The sequence below is a fragment of the Pristiophorus japonicus genome, chromosome 5 (genome assembly GCF_044704955.1).
Source record: "Pristiophorus japonicus isolate sPriJap1 chromosome 5, sPriJap1.hap1, whole genome shotgun sequence".
Lineage (NCBI taxonomy): Eukaryota > Metazoa > Chordata > Chondrichthyes > Pristiophoridae > Pristiophorus > Pristiophorus japonicus.
In genome coordinates this window covers 285,418,164-285,438,904 of record NC_091981.1, presented here as the reverse complement: position 1 = coordinate 285,438,904, position 20,741 = coordinate 285,418,164, and the positions used below count along the sequence as shown (strand labels likewise).

Here is a 20,741-nt window from a genome sequence, read left to right as displayed (position 1 = left end):
CACAAGGTTTGGCCATTTTAGGCACACTTACTGTTTGGGTGTGAGGTGGCACTGCTAAAAAGAGGTAGTTGTATTTATATACTGCCTTATCCCATTGCCAAGACATTTCACACAGTGACTTATTTTTGTGGCTGCATACAGTGACATCACAAGTCCCGGCCAGAATGGAGATGATTGGTTAATTCCCTTGTCAATCTTGCCTGGAGCCTGCACTGTCAGTGACCGGGATTGATTACTTACATTGTATAACTAACCTCCTCTCACTGCATTTTGCTGGAGAAATAATTCTACTTTTAATAGACTCTGTTTGCTGAGTAAATAGGCGCTGATTTCCATTGTGTGTAGAGACTTTGTTTAAGTAGACACTGTTTAGTGTTCTACAGGCCATTGCCCCTTCATTGTATAATACTCTGGTTCGGTCAAGTTGGAGTACTACGTGCAGTTCTGGTCACCGTATTATAGGAAGGACGTGATTGCACTGGAGAGGGTGCGGAGGAGATTTACGAGGATGTTGCCTGGAATGGAGAATCTTAGATATGAGGACAGACTGGACAGGCTGGGTTTGTTCTCATTGGAACAGAGGAGACTGAGAAGAGACCTCATTGAGGTGTACAGAATTTTTGAGGGGCCTGGATATAGTGGATAGAAAGGGCCTATTTCCCTTGGTGGAGGGGTCAATTATGAAGGGGCATAGTTTTAAAGTGGTTGGTGGAAGGTTCAGAGGGGATTTGAGGGGAGGCTTCTTCATGCAGAGGGTTATGGGGGTCGGGAACTCACTGCCTAGAAGAGTGGTGAATGCAGAGACCCTCACCACATTTAAAAGGTGTTTGGATGGGCATTTGAAATACCGTAACCTGCAGGGTTACGGACCTGGAGCTGGTAAGTGGGATTAGACTGGATCATCATATCATCATAGGCAGTCCCTCGGAATCGAGGAAGACTTGCTTCCACTCTAAAAATGAGTCCTTAGGTGGCTGAAGTCCGATACGAGAGCCACAGACCCTGTTACAGGTGAGACAGACATTCATCGGGGGAGGGGGTCGGTGGGGCTGGTTTGCCGCGTGCTCCTTCCAATGTCTGCGCTTGGCCTCTTCAAGCTCTTTGCGTTGAGACTCGAAGAGTTGAACGCCCTCTCGGATGGACTTTCTCCACCTCGGGCGGTCTGCGGCCAGGGTCCCCCAGGTGTCAGAGATGATGTCGCACTTTACCAGCGAGGCTTTGAGGGTGTCCTTATTACGTTTCCGCTGTCCTCCTTTGGCTCGTTTACCATGAAGGAGCTCCGCATAAAGCATTTGCTTAGGGAGTCTCGTATCTGGCATGTGAACTATGTGGCCTGCCCAGTGAAGCTGATCGAGTGTGGTCAGTGCTTCAATACTGGGGATGTTAGCCTGGTCGAGGACACTGATGTTGGTGTGCCTGTCCTCCCCGGGGATTTGCAGGATCTTGCAGAGACACCGTTGGTGATATATCTCCAGCGACTTGAGGTGCTTTCTATACATCGTCCATGCCTCAGATCCATACAGGAGGGCGGGTATTACTACAGCCCTGTAGACCATGAGTTTGGTGGTAGATTTGAGGGCCTGGTCTTCAAACACTCCTTTCCTCAGACGGCCGAAGGCTGCACTGGCGCACTGGAGGCGGGGCTGAATCTCCGCATCAATGTCTGCCCTTGTTGACAAGAGGCTCCCGAGATATGGGAAATGGTACACGTTGTCCACGGCCGCGCCGTGGCTCTTGATGTCTGGGGGGCAGTGCTGTGCGACGGTGACAGGCTGGTGGAGGACCTTTGTCTTACGGATGTTAAGCATAAGGCCCATGCTTTCATATGCCTCAGTGAATACATTGACTATATCCTGGAGTTCAGCCTCTGAATGTGTGTAGACGCAGGCGTCGTCCGCGTACTGCAGCTCAACGACAGAGGTTGGGGTGATCTTGGACCTGGCCTGGAGGCAGCGTAGGTTAAACAGCTTCCCACTGGTTCTGTAGTTTAGTTCCACTCCAGCGGGGAGCTTGTTGATTGTGAGGTGGAGCATGGCGGTGAGGAAGATTGAGAAGAGGGTTGGAGCGATGACGCAGCCCTGTTTGACCCCGGTCTGGACGTGGATTTGGTCTGTAATGGATCCGTTGGTCAGGATCACGGCCTGCATGTCATCGTGAAGCAGGAGAAGGATGTTGACAAACTTTTGGGGGCATCCGAAACGGAGGAGGGCGCTCCATAGACCCTCACAGTTGAAGTATCAAAGGTCTTTGTAAGATCGAAAAAGGCCATGTTAGGACTGCCGCTGCTCCCTGCATTTTTCTTGCAACTGTCGCGCTGCAAAGATCTTGTCTGTTGTGTCCCGTAGGGGATAAAATCCGCATTGTGATTCCGGGAGGAGCTCCTCAGCCACAGTGAGAAGACGATTGAGGAGAACTCGAGCGACAACTTTCCCAGTGGCTGATAGCAGGGAGATTCCCCTGTAGTCGGACTTGTCCCCCTTTTTAAAAATGGTCACAATCACTGCATCTCTGAGATCTCCCGGCATGCTCTCCTCCCTCCAAATGAGAGAGATGAGGTCATGTATCCACGCCAACAGCGCCTCTCCGCCATATTTTAGTGCCTCAGCAGGGATTCCATCTACATCCGTAGCCTTGTTATTCTTGAGCTGTTTTATGGCTTTGCCTACCTCGTGAAACGTTGGGGTTTCACTGAGTTGGTGGTGGGTCGCATGCTGCAGGATGGAATCGAGAACACTCGAGTCAAAGGCAGAGTCTCGATTGAGAAGATCTTCGAAGTGCTCCTTCCATCAGGACCTGACTGCCTCGGTGTCCTTGATGAGTATTTCCCTGTTTTTGGCCAGGAGTGGGGTGGGGCCTTGGGAGTTTGGACCGTAGGTGGCCTTGACTGCAGTGAACAATCCTCGCATATCGTGGCTGTCGACCAGTTGTTGTATCTCCTGTGCTTTCTCCATCCACCACCTGTTGTTTAGGTCCTGGGTTTTTTGTTGGACCTGAGCCTTGATTCGTCTGTAATGTTGTTTTGCAGCTCCCGAGTTGGGCTGTTGCTTGAGGCTCAGAAATGCTTTGCGCTTGCGATCTATTAGTTCTTCGATCTCCTGATCATTTTCATCAAACCAGTCCTGATGTTTTCTGGTTGAGTGATCAAGTGTCTCTTCTCAGGCACTGGTTATAGAGGCCTGGAGGGCAGACTGGATAACCACTTGTTGGCTGATGCAGATACGATGGTAAGTACTGCAGGGAATCGAATACGGCCAGGGTGATCTCCTGGACTAGTTTCAATCATCTGGATGGGTCGGAGAGGAATTTTCCCAGATTTTTTTTCCGCAATTGGCCTGGGTTTTTATCTGGTTTTTGCTTCTCCCAGGAGATCACATGGCTCCGGTTGGGGTGAATGTAGAATATTACAGTGCAGCGGGTATCGCAGTTGTGTGGAGTGGACTGGTTGGGCCGGGTGCTCTTTACCTTTCCGCCATTGTTCATTGTTCATGGGTTTATATGTAATCTTCAGGGCTGCTGACCGAGGGCCGTGCGGCTCTTTGTCGGCCGGCGTGGACACGATGGGCCGAAATGGCCTCCTTCTGCGCTGTAAATTTCTATGTTTCTATCAAACCTACTTGATTTTTTAAAAAGTCTTCAGGAAAAATAGATTATATTGTTTATAAACTTTCTCTTTCTCCTCCTAAATATGGTTTTAAGCAGATTACGTATTGGGTTGGAGTTTAATAGGAATCTATCAAAAGAGAAGGCTGAGGGATGCCCTAATAGAGGTCTTTAAAATTATGAAAGAATTTGATACGGTAGACGTACAGAAGATGTTTCCACTTACTAGGGGCCATGAATATAAAATAGTCATTAATAAATCCAGTAGGGAAATCAGGTGAAACTTCTTTACCCAGAAAGTGGGTAGAATGTGGAACTTGTGACCACAGGGAGTAGTTGAGGCAAATAGCATGGAAATTAAAGTGGAAATTAGATCGGTACATGAGGGAGAAAGGAATAGAAGAATATGTTGATGGGGTTCGATGAAGTGGGGTGGGAGGAGGCTCGTGTGGAGCATAAGCACCGGCATAGACCTGTGGGGCCAAATGTACTGTTTGTGTTCTATAGATTCTATGTAATTCCATATAACTTTGTGTTCTAATTTATTGCTTGTGAGTTTTGGGAGACCAGCTATGCTTAACTCTGATTGACGGGCAGGGAAATAAGCAGACTTCACAAAACCCTGGAACAGGGGAGAATCCATCATGGAAAGACCGTCAGAATGCCCACTCTCCTCCATCAGATTGACATGGTTCCAAAATGGGAAGGTTTGAGAAATAGATGGGTGGTTGATGCTCATCCTAATGGAGTATCAGTCTTGAGGAGAACGAGCGGCTGCCTTTAAATCAATTATACAAGAAAGACTTGCATTTATAGCGCGCCTTTCACGACCACACGACGTCTCAAAGCGCTTTACAGCCAATGAAATACTTTTGCAGTGTTGTCACTTTATAATGTGGGAAACACGGCCGCCAAGTTGCGCACAGCAAGCTCCCACAAACAGCAATGTGATAATGACCAGATCAACTGTATTTTGTAAGTTGATTGAGGAATAAATATTGGCCAGGAGACCGGGGATAATTCCCCTGCTTTTCTTCAAAATAGTGTCATGGGATATGAGAGCAGACGGGGCCTTGGTTTAATGTCCCATCCGAATGACACATCTCCGACCGTGCATCGCTCCCTCAGCACTGCACTGGGAGTGTCAGCCTAGATCTTTATGCTCAAATCCCTGGAGTGGGACTTGAACCCACGACCTTCTGACTCAGAGGCGAGTGTGCTACCCACTGAGCCACAACTATGAAAAACAGCGTGTACAATGAGAACAAATAAACCATTTCTTCACACTTTTATTGATCAAACAGACCAAGAATTTACAGGTCTTCGTCAGAACCATAGGCGAGGGATTCCACCATCGAGTGTTCCCACCACTTGCACAAATTGTAGTTCAGCACATCATGGGTCTGTCGCCCATTTCCTAACCATCACTGCCTACGAGTACAATTGCCAACCTTCCAGGATTGTCCTGAAGTCTACACGAAGGAAGACACAAATAACCTTCCGGAAATACTAGGGGACCGAGGGTCTAGTGAGAAGGAGGAACTGAAGGAAATCCTTATTAGGCGGGAAATTGTGTTAGGGAAATTGATGGGATTGAAAGCCGATAAATCCCCAGGGCCTGATGGTCTGCATCCCAGAGTAGTTCAGAAAGTAGCCCTAGAAATAGTGGATGCATTGGTGATCATTTTCCAACAGTCTATCCATTCTGGATCAGTTCCTATGGACTGGAGGGTAGCTAATGTAACACCACTTTTTAAGAAAGGAGGGAGAGAGAAAATGGGTAATTATTGACCGGTTAGCCTGACATCAGTAGTCGGGATAATGTTGGAATCAATTATTAAAGATGAAATAGCAGCACATTTGGAAAACAGTGATGGGATCGGTCCAAGTCAGCATGGATTTATGAAAGGGAAATCCTGCTTGACAAATATTCTGGAATTTTTTGAGGATGTAACTGGTAGAGTGGACAAGGGAGAACCATTGGATGTGGTGTATTTGGACTTTCAAAAGGCTTTTGACAAGGTCCCACACAAGAGATTGGTGTGCAAAATTAAAGCACATGGTATTGGGGTTAATGTACTGACGTGGATCGAGAACTGGTTGGCAGACAGGAAGCAGAGAGACGGGATAAACGGGTCCTTTTCAGAATGGCAGGCAGTGACTAGTGGGGTGCCGCAGGGCTCAGTGCTGGGACCCCAGCTCTTTACAATATACATTAATGATTTGGATGAGGGAATTGAGTGTAATATCTCCAAGTTTGCGGATGACACTAAGCTGAGTGGTGGTGTGAGCTATGAGGAGGAAGCTAAAAGGCTGCAGGGTGACTTGGACAGGTTAGGTGAGTGGGCAAATGCATGGCAGATGCAGTATAATGTGGATAAATGTGAGGTTATCCACTTTGGGGGCAAAAACACGAAGGCAGAATATTATCTGAATGGCGGCAGATTAGGAAAAGAGGAGGTGCAACGAGACCTGGGTGTCATGGTACATCAGTCATTGAAAGTTGGCATGCAGGTACAGCAGGCGGTGAAGAAGGCAAATGGTATGTTGGCCTTCATAGCTAGGGGATTTGAGTCTAGGAGCAGGGAAGTGTTACTGCAGTTGTACAGGGCTTTAGTGAGGACTCACCTGGAATATTGTGTTCAGTTTTGGTCTCCTAATCTGAGGAAGGACATTCTTGCTATTGAGGGAGTGCAGCGAAGATTCACCAGACTGATTCCCGGGATGGCAGGACTGACATATGAGGAGAGACTGGATCGACTGGGCCTTTATTCACTGGAGTTTAGAAGGATGAAAGGGGATCTCATAGAAACATTTAAATTCTGACGGGACTGGACATGTTAGATGAAAGAAGAATGTTCCCGATGTTGTCGAAATCCAGAACCAGGGGACATAATCTAAGGATAAGGGGTAAGCCATTTAGGACTGAGATGAGGAGAAACTTCTTCACTCAGAGTTGTTAACCTGTGGAATTCCCTACCGCAGAGAGTTGTTGATGCCAGTTCATTGGATATATTCAAGAGGGAGTTATATATGGCCCTTACGGCTAAAGGGATCAAGGGATATGGAGAGAAAGCAGGAAAGGGGTACTGAGGTGAATGATCAGCCATGATCTTATTGAATGGTAGTGCAGGCTCGAAGGGCCGGATGGCCTACTCCTGCACCTATTTACTATGTTTCTATCTTTCTATGAATTGAAAATTAATCTCCTGGACACTGCTGCAAGCAACTTGGGAGAAAAGAAATACCAGGAAATGCAGTGGGATTGGTTTATATGGATTCTCAAATCGCTCAGGGAACACAAAGTCAAGAGTAGGCCTACAAGGAAATAAAAATAGGGAATAACAAGGGATAAGGCTATACCAGATTTAATGATGAGTAGCAAACCAAAATGAGTTAACAATCTGACTTACATCGGGGCTAATGTTCCACATTGCCGATTTGTGGCGCAGTTGTAGAGGTGCGCCCGATTTTTTAGCGGCCGCCTGCGGCAAAAAAAAGTTGCTAGTTTCGCCGGCATAAACCTTGAATTTGGCGCGGCGCAGATTAAGCTCTGTGGGTGGAGCTTAAGGTCTGCGCCGAAAAACTGAGGTTGCCAGGGTAACGAGGGACACACTGTAGGGCTGAGACTGCAAAGTGAAACCTTCAAGACGCAGCAAGGCATAAGCAATTGTCGAGCCCCGGTGCCCCCCCTATCCTGGGCCCAATGGCTTCCCGTCCTCGGTGCCCCTCCTATCCAGGGCCCCTGGTACCAGTGCCATTCCATTACAGCAAGAATACACAGACACAACAGCTGTTAGATGTTTCAACTGAGCTCTATGTTTAATTTGAAGGAACTGCTATCCATCGTCCTTGACTGTCTCTGGGGAGCTAATTGTACAACTAATAGCAATTTGCACAAGCACCTTTCTGTGTCAAGCTACCCCAAGCCTCTTCACATTAGGAGGTGCTGCTCCTATCCCGGGCCGAATGACCCGCCTCCCCCACCCCGCCGCTCCTATCCCGTGCCGTGGAACTTGATCTTCTGCGCTGACTTTCTTAAGTTCGGTCAGGTTTTTCAGAACAATGCACTGCGCCGTTTTTGAAAAAATCGTAGTTGACCAAACTCACTTAAATGGCCAGAAATGGCCAGAAATGGCGCGGCTGGCACTCGGCTCCCCCAGTGACGTCAAAAGGTCGGGAACTAAAAAAATTGTCCGTAACTAGTTTATAATGGTGCAGAATGTTTGGCGAAACTTGCAGATTTTAGTTTGCTCCAAGAAAAACAGCAGACACCCCAAAAAAAGGCGCAGAATGGTGGTGAAAATTGAGCCCCATCGTCTTACATAGAATTTACAACCCAGAAACAGGCCATTCGGCCCAACAGGTCCGTGCCGGTTTTTATACTCCACCCCAGCCTCCTCCCATCCCTCTTCATCTAACCCCATCAGCATATCCTTCTATTCCTTTTTCCTTCATATGTTTAACTAGTTTACGCTTCAATGAATCTCTGCTATTCGCCCCTACTGCGCCTTCTGGTAGCAAGTTCCACATTCTCACCACTCTGGGTAAAGAAGTTTCTCCTGAATTCCCTATTAGATTTAGCATATAGATTGGGCTAACCAAACCGGTAGCAATATGGTGGAGGAGGATTTCCTGGAGAGTATTAGGGATGGTTTTCTAGACCATTATGTCGAGGAGCCAACTAGAGGGCTGGCCATCCTAGACTGGGTGTTGTGTAATGAGAGAGGCTTAATTAGCAATCCTGTGCGAGGCCTCTTGGCGAAGAGTGACCATAATATGGTAGAATTCTTTGTTCAGATGGAGAGTGACACAGTTAATTCAGAGACTAGGGGCCTGAACTTAAGGAAAGGTAACGTTGATGGTATGAGACGTGAATTGGCTAGAATAGACTGGCAAATGATACTTAAAGGGTTGCAGGTGGATAGGCAATAGAAAACATTTAAAGATCACATGGATGAACTTGTACATCCCTGTCTGGAGTAAAAATAAAATGGGGAAGGTGGCTAAACTGTGGCTAACAAGGGAAATTAAGGATAGTGTTAAATCCAAGGAAGAGGCAATAAATTGGCCAGAAAAAGCAGCAAACCTAAGGACTGGGAGAAATTTTGAATTCAGCAGAGGAGGACAAAGGATTTAATTAGGAGGGGGAAAACAGAGAATGAAATGAAGCTTGCTGGGAACATAAAAACTGACTGCAAAAGCTTCTATAGATATGTGAAGAGAAAAAGATTAGTGAAGACAAATGTAGGTCCTTTGCAGTCAGATTCAGGTGAATTTATAATGGGGAACAAAGAAAGGCAGACCAGTTGAAAAAATACTTTGGTTCTGTCTTCACTAAGGAAGACACAAATAAACTTCCAGAAATACTAGGGGACCGAGGGTCTAGTGAGAAGGAGGAACTGAAGGAAATCCTTATTAGGCAGGAAATTGTGTTCAGGAAATTGATAGGATTGAAGGCTGATAAATCCCTGGGGCCTGATAGTCTGCATCCCAGAGTACTTAAGGAAGTGGCCCGAGAAATAGTGGATGCATTGGTGATCATTTTCCAACAGTCTATCAACTCTGGATCAGTTCCTATGGACTGGAGGGTAGCTAATGTAACACCACTTTTTTAAAAAGGAGGGAGAGAGAAAACGTGTAATTATAGACTGGTTAGCCTGACATCAGTAGTGGGGAAAATGTTGGAATAAATTATTCAAGGTGAAATAGCAGCGCATTTGGAAAGCAGTGACAGGATCGGTCCAAGTCAGCATGGATTTATGAAAGTGAAATCATGCTTGACAAATCTTCTGGAATTTTTTTAGGGTGTAACTAGTAGAGTGGACAAGGGAGAACCAGTGGACGTGGTGTATTTAGACTTTCAAAAGGCTTTTGACAAGGTCCCACACAAGAGATTGGTGTGCAAAATTAAAGCACATGGTATAGGGGGTAATGTACTGATGTGGATAGAGAACTGGTTGGCAGACAGGAAGCAGAGAGACGGGATAAACGGGTCCTTTCCAGAATGGCAGGCAGTGACTAGTGGGGTGCCGCAGGGTTCTGTGCTGGGACCCCAGCTATTTACAATATACATTAATGATTTGGATGAAGGAATTGAGTGTAGTATCTCCAAGTTTGCAGATGACACTAAGCTCGGTGGCGGTGTGAGCTGTGAGGAGGACGCTCAGAGTGACTTGGACAGGTTAGGTGAGTGGGCAAATGCATGGCAGATGCAGTATAATGTGGATAAATGTGAGGTTGTCCATTTTTGGGGCAAAAACACGAAGGCACAATATTACCTGAATGGCAGCAGATTAGGAAAAGGGGAGGTGCAACGAGACCTGGGTGTCATGGTACATCAGTCATTGAAAGTTGGCATGCAGGTACAGCAGGTGGTGAAGAAGGTATGTTGGCCTTCATTGCTAGGGAATTTGAGTATAGGAGCAGGGAGGTCTTACTGCAGTTGTACAGGGCCTTGGTGAGGCCTCACCTGGAATATTGTGTTCAGTTTTGGGCTCCTAATCTGAGGCAGGACGTTCTTGCTATTGAGGGAGTGCAGCGAAGGTTCACCTGAATAATTCCCGGAATTGCATGACTTACATATGAGGAGAGACTGGATCGACTGGGCCTGTATTCACTGCAGTTTAGAAGGATGAGAGGGGATCTCATAGAAACATATAAAATTCTGACGGGACTGGACAGGTTAGATGAAGGAAGAATGTTCCCGATGTTGGGGAAATCCAGAACCAGGGACATAATCTAAGGATAAGAGGTAAGCCATTTAGGACTGAGATAAGGAGAAACCTCTTCACTCAGAGAGTTGTTAACCTGTGTTATTCCTTACCGCAGAGAATTACTGATGCCATTTCATTGGATATATTCAAGAGGGATTTAGCTGTGGCTCTTACGGCTAAAGGGATCAAGGGGTATGGAGAGAAAGCAGGAAAGGGGTGCTGAGGTGAATGATCAGCCATGATCTTATTGAATGGTGGTGCAGGCTCGAATGGCCGAATGGCCTACTCCTGCACCTATTTTCAATGTTTTATGTTTCTACGTTTCTACCAGTGACTATTTTATTTTTATGGCTTCTAGTTTTAGTCTCCCCCACAAGTAGCATCATCTTCTTTACATCTACTCTATTAAGCCCTTTCAAAATCTTATAGACCTCCATTAGGTCAGCCCTCAGTTTTAATTTTTCTAGGCGAAGGAGCCCCAGTCTGTTCAATCTTCCCTGATAGGTATAGCATCTCAGTTCTGGTATCATTCTAGTAAATTTTATTTGCGCCCTCTCCAGCACCTCAACATCCTTTTCATAATATGGAGGCCTGAACTGTGCACAGTACTCATAGAAATTAGGTGCAGGAGCAGGCCATTTGACTCTTCGAGCCTGCACTGCCATTCAATAAGATCATGGCTGCTCATTCCCTCAGTACCCCTTTCCCACTTTCTCTCCATACCCCTTGATTCCTTTAGCCAGAAGGGCCATATCTAACTCTCTCTTGAATATATCTAACGAACTGGCCTCAACAACTTTCTGCGGTAGAGAATTCCACAGGTTCACAATTCTCTGAGTGAAGAAGTTTCTCCTCATCTCGGTCCTAAATGGCTTACCCTTATTCTTAGACTGTGACCCCCTGGTTCTGGACTTCCCCAACATCGGGAACATTCTTCCTGCATCTAACCTGTTCAATCCTTTCAGAATTTTATATGTTTCTATGAGATCCCCTCTCATTCTTCTAAACTCCAATGGATACAAGTCCAGTTGATCCAGTCTCCCCTCATATGTCAGTCCTGCCATCCCGGGAATCAATCTGATGAACCTTCGTTGTACTCCCTCAATAGCAATAACATCCTTCCTCAGATTAGGGGACCAAAACTGAACACAATATTCCAGGTGAGGCCTCACCAAGGCTCTGTACAACTGTAGTAAGACCGCCCTGCTCCTATACTCATATCCCCTAGCTATGAAGGCCAACATACCATTTGCCTTCTTCACCACCTGCTGTACCTGCATGCCAAACTTCAATGACTGATGTACCATGACACCCAGGTCTTGTTGCACCTCCCCTTTTCTTAATCTGTTACCATTCAGATAATATTCTGTCTTCCTGTTTTTGCCAACAAGGTGGATAATCTCACATTTATCCACATTATACTGCATCTGCCATGCATTTGCCCACTCACCTAACCTGTCCAAGACACCCTGCAGTCGCTTAGCATCCTCCATACCGGCACCAAGCTTAGTGTCATCTGCAAACTTGGAGATATTACACTCAATTCTTTCATCTAAATCATTGATGTATATTGTAAATAGCTGGGGTCCCAGCACTGAACCCTGTGGCACCACACTGGTCACTGCCTGCCATTCTGAAATGGACCCATTTATTCTGACTCTCTGCTTCCTGTCTGCCATCCAGTTCTCTATCCACATCAACACGTTACTCCAATACCATGTGCTTTAATTCTGCACACCAATCTCTTGTGTGGGACCTTGTCAAATGCCTTTTGAACGTCCAAATACACCACATCCATTGGTTCTCCCTTGTCCACTCTACTAGTTATATCCTCAAAAACTTCTAGAAGATTTGTCAAGCATGATTACCCTTTCATAAACCCATGCTGACTTGGACCGATCCTGTCTCTGTTTTCCAAATGCGCTGCTGTTTCATTTTTAATAATTGATTCCAACATTTTCCCCACGACCGATATCAGGCTAACTGGTCTATAATTCCCTGTTTTCTCTCTCCCTCCTTTTTTAAAAAGTGCTGTTGCATTAGATACCCTCCAGTCCATAGTAACTGATCCAGAGTCAATAGAATGTTGGAAAATGATCACCAATGCATCCACTATTTCTAGGGCCACTTCCTTAAGTACTCGGGGATGCAGCCTATCAGGCCCTGGGGATTTATTGGCCTTCAATCCTATCAATTTCCCTAATACAATTTCCTGACTAATGAGGATTTCCTTCAGTTCCTCCTTTTCGCTAGACCCTCGAACCCCTAGTATTTCCGGAAGGTGATTTGTGTCTTCCTTAATGAAGACAGAACCAAAGTATTTGTTCAATTGGTCTGCCATTTCTTTGTTCCCCATTATAAATTCACCTGATTCTGTCTGCAAAGGACCTACATTGATCTTCACTAATCTTTTTCTCTTCCCATATCTATAGAAGCTTTTTCAGTCAGTTTTTATGTTTTCTGCAAGCTTCCTCTCATATTTTATTTTCCGCCTCCTAATTAGACCCTTTGTCCTCATCTGCTGAATTCTAAATTTCTCCCAGTCCTCAGGTTTGCTGCTTTTTCTCGCCAATTTATATGTCTCTTCCTTGGATTTAACACTATCCCTAATTTCCCTTGTTAGCCACGGTTGAGCTACCTCCCCTGTTTTATTTTTACTTCAGACAGGGATGTACAATTGTTGAAGTTCATCCATGTAATCTATAAATTTCTGCCATTGCCTATCTACTGTCAACCCTTTAAGTCTCATTTGCCAGTCTATCCTTGCCAATTCACGTCTCATACCCTTGAAGTTACCTTTCCTTAAGTTCAGGAGCCTTGCCTGTGAATTAACACTGTCACTCTCCATCTTAATAAAGAATTCTACCATATTAAGGTTACTCTTTTCCAGGGGGCCTCACACAACAAGATTGATAATTAGTCCTCTCTCATTACACAACACCCAATCTAGGATAGCCAGCTCTCTAGTTGGTCTCGAAAGCCATCCCTCAGACACTCCAGGAAATACTCCTCCACCGCATTGCTACCAACTTGGTTAACCCAATCTATATGCAGCTTAAAGTCGCCCATGATAACTGCTGTACCTTTATTGCATGCAACCCTAATTTCTTGTTTGATGCCATCTCCAACCTCACTACTACTGTTTGGTGGCAGTACACAACTCCCACTAGTGTTTTCTGCCCTTTGATATTCTGCAGCTCTACCCATATAGACTCCACATCATCCAAGCTAATATCCTTTCTTACTATTGCGTTAATTTCCTCTTTAACCAGCAACGCTACCCCACCTCCTTTTCCTTTCTATCTATCTTTCCTGAATGTTGAATACCCTTAGATGTTGAGTTCCCACCCTGGAGCCATGTCTCCGTAATCCCAATTATATCATAATCGTTAATAGCTGTCTGCGCAGTTAATTCATCCACCTTATTATGAATACTCCTCGCATTGAGGCACAGAGTCTTCAGGCTTGTCTTTTTAACACTCTTTGTCCCTTTAGAATTTTGCTGTAATGTGGTCCTTTTTGATTTTTGCCTTAGGTTTCTCTGCCCTCCACTTTTACTATTCTTCTTTCTATCTTTTGCTTCTGTCCCCATTTTATTTCCATGTTTCCCTGCATAGGTTCCCATCCCCCTGCCATATTAGTTTAACCCCTCCCCAACAGCACTAGCAAACACTCTCCCTAGGACATTGGTTCCAGTCCTGCCCAGGTGCAGACCGTTCGGTTTGTACTGGTCCCACCTCCCCCAGAACCGGTTCCAATGCCCCAGGAATTTGAATCCCTCCCTTGTGCACCACTCCTCAAGCCACGTATTCATCTTAGCTATCCTGCTATTTGTACTCTGACTAGCACGAGGCACTGGTAGCAATCCTGAGATTACTACCTTTGAGGTCCTCTAGATGTGGTCTAACCAAGATTTTATACAAGTTTAACATAACTTCTCTGCTTTTCATTTCTGTCTCTCTGGAAATGAACCCCAGCACTTTGTTTGCTTTCTTATGGCCTTATTAACCTGCATCGCTACTTTTTGCGATTTGTTTATCTGTACCCTCAGATCCGTCTCCTCCTCTACCCCAATTAGGCACTTTTTTTCCAAGAAGAAATTTCTCCTCATCTCCATCTTATATGGGCGGCCCCTTATTCTGAAACTATACCTCCTAATTCTAGATTTCCCCATGAGGAGAAACATCCTCCCAGCATCTACCTTGTCAAGCCCCCTCAGAATCTTGTATGTTTCAGTAAGATCACCTCTCATTCTTCTAAACTCCAATGAGTGCAGGCCCAAACTGCTCAATCTTTCCTGATAAGACAACCCCTTCATCCCAGGAGTGGAGTGGGTCTTGAAGCTTAACATTCTGACCCGGAATGAGAGAGCTCCCAACCAAGTCAGACTGACTACCTATCGCCAGATGAAGAATCCATACCTAAAAATTGAATTTTCCGTTTAAAAATCCTGACATCATCCTCATCATCGGCAGTCCCTCAGAGTTGAGGATGACTTGTTTCCACTCTAAAAGCATGTTGTCAGGTGACTGGAGAGTCCAATGCGGGCCTACAGTCTCTGTCACAGGTGGGGCAGACAATCGTTGAAGGAAAGGGTGGGTGGGGAGCTGGGTTGATGCACGCTCCTTCCGCTGTCTACGCTTCATTTCTGCATGCTCTCGGCAATGGGACTCGAGGTTCAGCGCCCTCTCAGATGCTCTTCCTCCACTTTGGGTGGTCATGGGCCAGGGATTCTCAGGTGTCGGTGGGGATATTGCACTTTATCAAGGAGGCTTTGAGGATGTCCTTGAAGCATTTCCTCTGCCCACCTGGGGCTCGCTTGCCGTGTCGAAGCTCCGTGTAGAGCGCTTGCTTTGGGAGTCTTGTGTCGGGCATGCGGACGATGTGGCCCGCCCAATGGAGCTGATTGAGTATGGTAATGCTTCAATGCTGGAGATGTTGACCTGAGTGAGAACATTGATGTTGGTGCGTCTATCCTGCCAATGGATATGAAGGATCTTACGGAGGCAGCGCTGGTGGTACTTCTGCAGCATTTTGAGGTGTCTGCTGTATATGGTCCATGTCTCTGAGCTATAAAGGTTGGCGAGTATCACTACTGCCCTGTAGACTATAAGCTTGGTGCCAGATTTGAGGTCCTGGTCTTCAAACACTCTCTTCCTCAGGCGACCAAAGGCTGCGCTGGTGCACTGAAGGCGTTGTTGGACCTCATCGTCAATGTCTGCCCTTGCTGACAGTAGGCTCCTGAGGTATGGAAAATTTTCCATGTTGTCCAAGGCTTTGTCGTGGATTTTGATAATCGGGGGGCAGTGCTGTGTGGCAGGGTCAGGTTGGTGGAGGACCTTTGCCTTACGGATGTTTAGCGTAAGGCCCATGCTCTCATGTGCCTCGGTGAAGGTGTTGATGATGGCTTGGAGTTCAACCTCCGAGTGTGCGTAGACACAAACGTCATCTGCGTACTGTAGTTCAATGAAAGAGGATGGGACGACCTTGGATCTGGCCTGGAGGCTGCGGAGGTTGAACAGATTCTCATTTATCCTGTAGATTAGCTCCACTCCAGCAGGGAGCTTGCTAAGGGTGAGATGGAGCATTGAAGCAAGGAAGATCGAGAAGAGCGTTGGTGCGATGACGCAGCCCTGCTTGACCCCGGTCCGGACGTGGCTTGGGTCTGTGGTGGATCCGTTGGTCAGGATCACGGCTTGCATGTCATCGTGGAGCAGGCGGAGGATGGTGACAAACTTTTGGGGGCAGCCGAAGCGGAAGAGGACGCTCCATAGTCCCTCATGGTTGACAGTGTCAAAGGTCTTTGTGAGGTCAAAGGCGGCCAAGTGCAAGGCTTGGTGCATGGTACAAAGGCGCTGCTCCATGCCGAGCTTACGGCTCACGTCCCACCGTAAGCATCTAGGCCCATATAGTAGAGCCTGGTCTCCAGTCGTCTTGGAACCCCTTGCCACTAGACCAAGACCTGGCTCCGCTAAGCCTGTGCGATAACTGGTGTGCAACGGCCACCTCACGTTAAAAGAACTCACGCACAGGCAACTTCCACCTTTCAAAATGAATTTCGAGACCTGGAACATCAGGGCCCCCATGGAACAACCCTGACAGACCTTATATGGATCACCAGAATGTTCTGTTTCTTTATATTTTGTATTGCCAGCATTGACACTCTCGATTGATGATAATCCTATCATGATCCTATCCTCCGTCCAGTCTCATCAGCCTCCACCACCCTCTGTTGACCTCTGCTTTAGAGACACTCATTTCCTTCCCTACTTCCTCTAAAAAAAAAATCAGTACCATTCATAACTCTTTAACCTTAAATGGCGAGGTGCAGCTAGTTTCCTTTCTGATGTACTTCATTGGCTGTGAAGCGCTTTGGGACATCCTGAGGTCATGAAAGGTACTAAATTTTCCAGTCTGTTGCAATTGTAATTAGTTAGTGAAGAGTAGAATATTTAATTCCAAAGCCCGCTGGACAATAGTTGATAGGTTTAGCCGTATCAAAGCCTACAAGCAAGAATTGTTTCTTATATCCTTCTGTGAAAGCTAATGTGGTTAATTTAATGTGCGCACTTATGTGATTTCAAATGAATTGTGATCATGATTGAGCTGTTCCTTACCAATTAGAACCTAATGTTTCGGAGAATCAGGGAGTTGGTGATGGTCATTATCTTCCGAACGTAATATTATCAGGAACAGTCTCGGAGCTATATAATTATGTCATTGATGCTCAGGAGACATTCAACACTGCAGCAATCCTCTTTCAAATACGACTCTACCTTCAGGCTAATGTTCTGTTTTGTTTTGAGGGTACGGTAGCATAGTGGTTATATTACAGCTCGAGCAATCCAGAGGCCTGGACTAATGATCCAGAGACGTGAGTTCAAATCCCACCACAGCAGCTGGGGAATTTTAATTCAGTTAATTAAATAAATCTGCAATAAGAAGCTAGCGTCAGTAATGGTGGCCATGAAACTACTGGATTGTCGTAAGAACCCATCTGGTTCACTCATGTCCTTCAGGGAAGGTAAATCTGTTGTTCTTACCCGGTCTGGCCTCATCATCATAGGCAGTCCCTCGGAGTCGAGGATATGGCCTATATGTGACTCCAGGCCCACAGCAATGTGGTTAACGTTTAACTGCCCTCTGGAACGGCCGAGCGAGCCACGGAGCTGTACCAAACCGCTACAAACACGGAACTGCAGCGGTTCAAGAAGGCGGCTCACCACCACCTTCTGAAGGGCAATGACATGATCGCTGTGCCCCGTGGGGGAAATTGCCCCATGGAGATGCGAGGACAGCACGGACACATGCCAGATTTGCGTGGCGCTGACATCCGTCGGAGCGCACCTAAAAGTGGATGCCATGTGCGCCCTGAGTCGCCATTTTTGTTTTAGTCGGCCAACTCTTCTGCCGGCCCGACAATGGCGGACCTCGCCTCAACCGAGCCACCATCATGCAACCCGGCACTCCTCTTTGGGTGCCAGACACTGTCCCTGATGGCCCATTGGTGGCAGACAAAAGGCCTGCAGAGTCCACAGTGGTCCTCCCCTTTAACTGCGGGGGAGGGGGGGCGTTGTAGCGCGTAGGCGCTACTTGGAGCGCTGACCTCTTTGGCGCCTTGCAGAAGTCCCAGGAGCACCCCAATGATTACACTTATTTTAATGACGGGTATTTAAACATAAATAAGGTAAATCGATTGATGTTTTTATCAGAGGAATCGCACGTCATCGTGTTAGTACATTTATTCGTCCTTTGGTACGGTGTGGAATTGAACAACTTGTGTTCTGTGACAGAACAGAAGCAAACTCACGTACCTGCTCCTGCGGCAATGCCGCTGAATTCTTCAGACTGGTTATAGTTTATCCTCTCACAGCTCATTTGGGCCTCGGCTATTTGTCCGAATATATCACAGATGGGATGCATTGAATTCGTCTATAAAAAAAATATATCTGAAAATGTGCATTCACAATCAAATCGTCACAGCAACTGAAAGAAGATTGTAACCATGACAAATCACGTGGTATCGTCACAACATAAGAAATAAGAACATAAGAAATAGGAGCATACAGCCCCTCGAGCCTGCTCTGCCATTTAATACGATCATGGCCGATCCGATCATGGACTCAGGTCCACTTCCCCGCCCGCTCCCCATAACCCCATATTCCCTTATCGTTTAAGAAACTGTCTATGTCTGTCTTAAATTTATTCAATGTCCCAGCTTCCACAGCTCTCTGAGGCAGCAAATTCCACATATCCACAAGCTTCTGAGAGAAAAAATTTTTCCTCATCTCAGTTTTAAATGGGCGGCCCCTTATTCTAAGATCATGCCCTCTCGTTCTAGTCTCCCCCATCAGTGGAAACATCGGGCCCAAGTTTCGGCCTCAGTTGCTCCTGATTTTTTGGAGCAACTGGTGTAGAACGGAGTATCTTAGAAATTCAAATTCTCGGCATTTAGTTTGCTCCAGTTCCAGTCAGTAAGAACAGTTTCACTTTGGAACAGAATTTTCTTTTCAAAAGGGGGCGTGTCCGGCAACTTACGGCTGTTTTCAAAGTTTCGGCAGTGAAAACTTACTCCAAACTAACTTAGAATGGAGTAAGTGAAGATTTTTGTACGCTCGAAAAAACCTTGTCTACACTTTAGAAAATCAGGCATAGGTTACAAATCAGGCGTAGGGAATGGGCGGGGGGGTTTAAAGGGAAGTTTACAAACATTAAACACTTCAGTTTTACAAATAAAGAGCCATCATCAAAAATAAATGATAAAAACATCAATAAATCAACCAATAAATCAATCAAAAAAAATTAATAAGAAATAATTTTTTAAAAAATCAATAAATAAAACATTTTCTACTTACCGACTGCAGCACCGGGAGCCTCCATCAGCGTGCTGGGCTGCCTCCCCCCCCCACCCCCCGCCCCCCAGTGTGTCTCTGTCAGTGTCTCTATCTCTCTGTCTGTCTGTGTCTCTCACTCTCTGTCTGTCAGTGTCTGTGTTTCTGGCAGCGAGGGGAGGGGGAGGAGGGGGGTAGAGGGAGAGGGGGGGCAGGAGGAGGGGAGGGAGGGAGGCAGAGAGGGAGGGAGGCAGAGGGGGAGGAAAGGGGGAGGGATGGGGTGGAGGGGGAGGCAGAGGGGGAGGGAAGGGGGAGGGATGGGGAGGAGGGGGAGGGAGGGAAGGGGAAGGGAGGGATGGGGTAGAAGGGGAGGGGGTAGAGAAGGGGGGAGAGAAGGGAAGGAGGAGAAGGGGGAGGAGGAGAAGGGGAAGGGGGGAGGAGAAGGGGGGAGGAGAAGGGGGGAGAGGGGTGAGAGGCGAAGGGGAAGGGGAAAGGGGGGAAGAGGGGAAGGGGAAAGGGGGGAAAGGAGAAGGGGGGAAGGACAAGGGGGGGAAGGAGAAGGGAGGGGTGGAAGGAGAAGCGGGGGGGGGGGAAAGGAGAAGGGGGGGGAGGGAGGCTGAACGGGCTGGGCCCGGCCGGGCCCAAGACTTCGGGCATTGCCCGGTCCCCAGCACCAGATTTACAGGTAGGTGGTGTTGGGTCGGGTAGGGTCTGGGGTCCGCGGTCGGGAGCACGGGTCGGGTCGGGGGGAGCGCGGGTCGGGGTCGGGAGCACGGGTCGGGTCGGGTCCAGTCCAGTGGGGGTGGGGGGGCGGTCGGGAGCACGGGTCGGGTCGGTGGGGGGGGCGGAGGATGGAGGTCTGGTTGGTTCGGGTAGGCGGGGGGAGGGGCGGGGAAGGGAGGGAGAGCGGGTCGGTTCGTGTCGGGGGCAGGGGGAGGGAGTTCAGGTCAGGTGGGGGGGGGAGCGCGGGTCGGGTCCAGTCCGGGGGGTCGGGTCCGGTCCGGTTCGGGGGCGGGGGAGCGGGAGTCGGGTCGGTGTCGGGGTCGGGGGTGGGGGGGAGTGGGGGGGAAGTGGGAGTCAAGTCTGGTTGGGAGGAAGCAGGAGCTGGGCGTGGGAGGAGCCTTATGCATGCAGCCCCAGTGAGGCCAATCGGCCAGTCTAGGGGCTGCGTGCTTCGGGACCCTCCCACACAGTTTTGGGCGCCTGGAGCTACTGCACATGCACGCCCACTGTAGCGCGCATGTGCAGAGGTCCCGGCACTGTTTTCAGCGCAGGGACCTAGCTCCGCCCCCTACAGCTCGTGCTGTGCCGCGCCCGGCCCAAGAGGACCAGCAGGGAGCCGGAGAATCTGTAAGGTTTTTTTAGGCGCACTTTGTGGCGCGAAAAACGGGCGTCCAGGTCGGGGCTGCGCCGTTCTAGGCGCGGCCCGAAACTTGGGCCCATCCTCTCTACATCCAACTTGTCAAGCCCCCTCAGAATCTTATACTTTTCGATAAGATCACCTCTCATTCTTCTGAATTCCAATGAGGAGAGGCCCAACCTACTCAACCTTTCCTCATAAGTCAACCCCCTCATCTCTGGAATCAACCTAGTG

The 20,741-nt window shown here is 47.6% G+C and overlaps 1 protein-coding gene across 1 annotated transcript in view; it reads right to left on the bottom strand.

The window, feature by feature from the left end:
* LOC139264023 (pituitary adenylate cyclase-activating polypeptide type I receptor-like) overlaps window positions 1-20,741 on the bottom strand; it is a 157,638-nt gene that overhangs the window by 74,195 nt on the left and 62,702 nt on the right. The window contains exon 2 of the mRNA XM_070880126.1: window positions 18,131-18,248. Coding sequence (XP_070736227.1) covers window positions 18,131-18,248 — 118 coding nt within the window. The remainder of the gene's footprint in view (window positions 1-18,130; window positions 18,249-20,741) is intronic.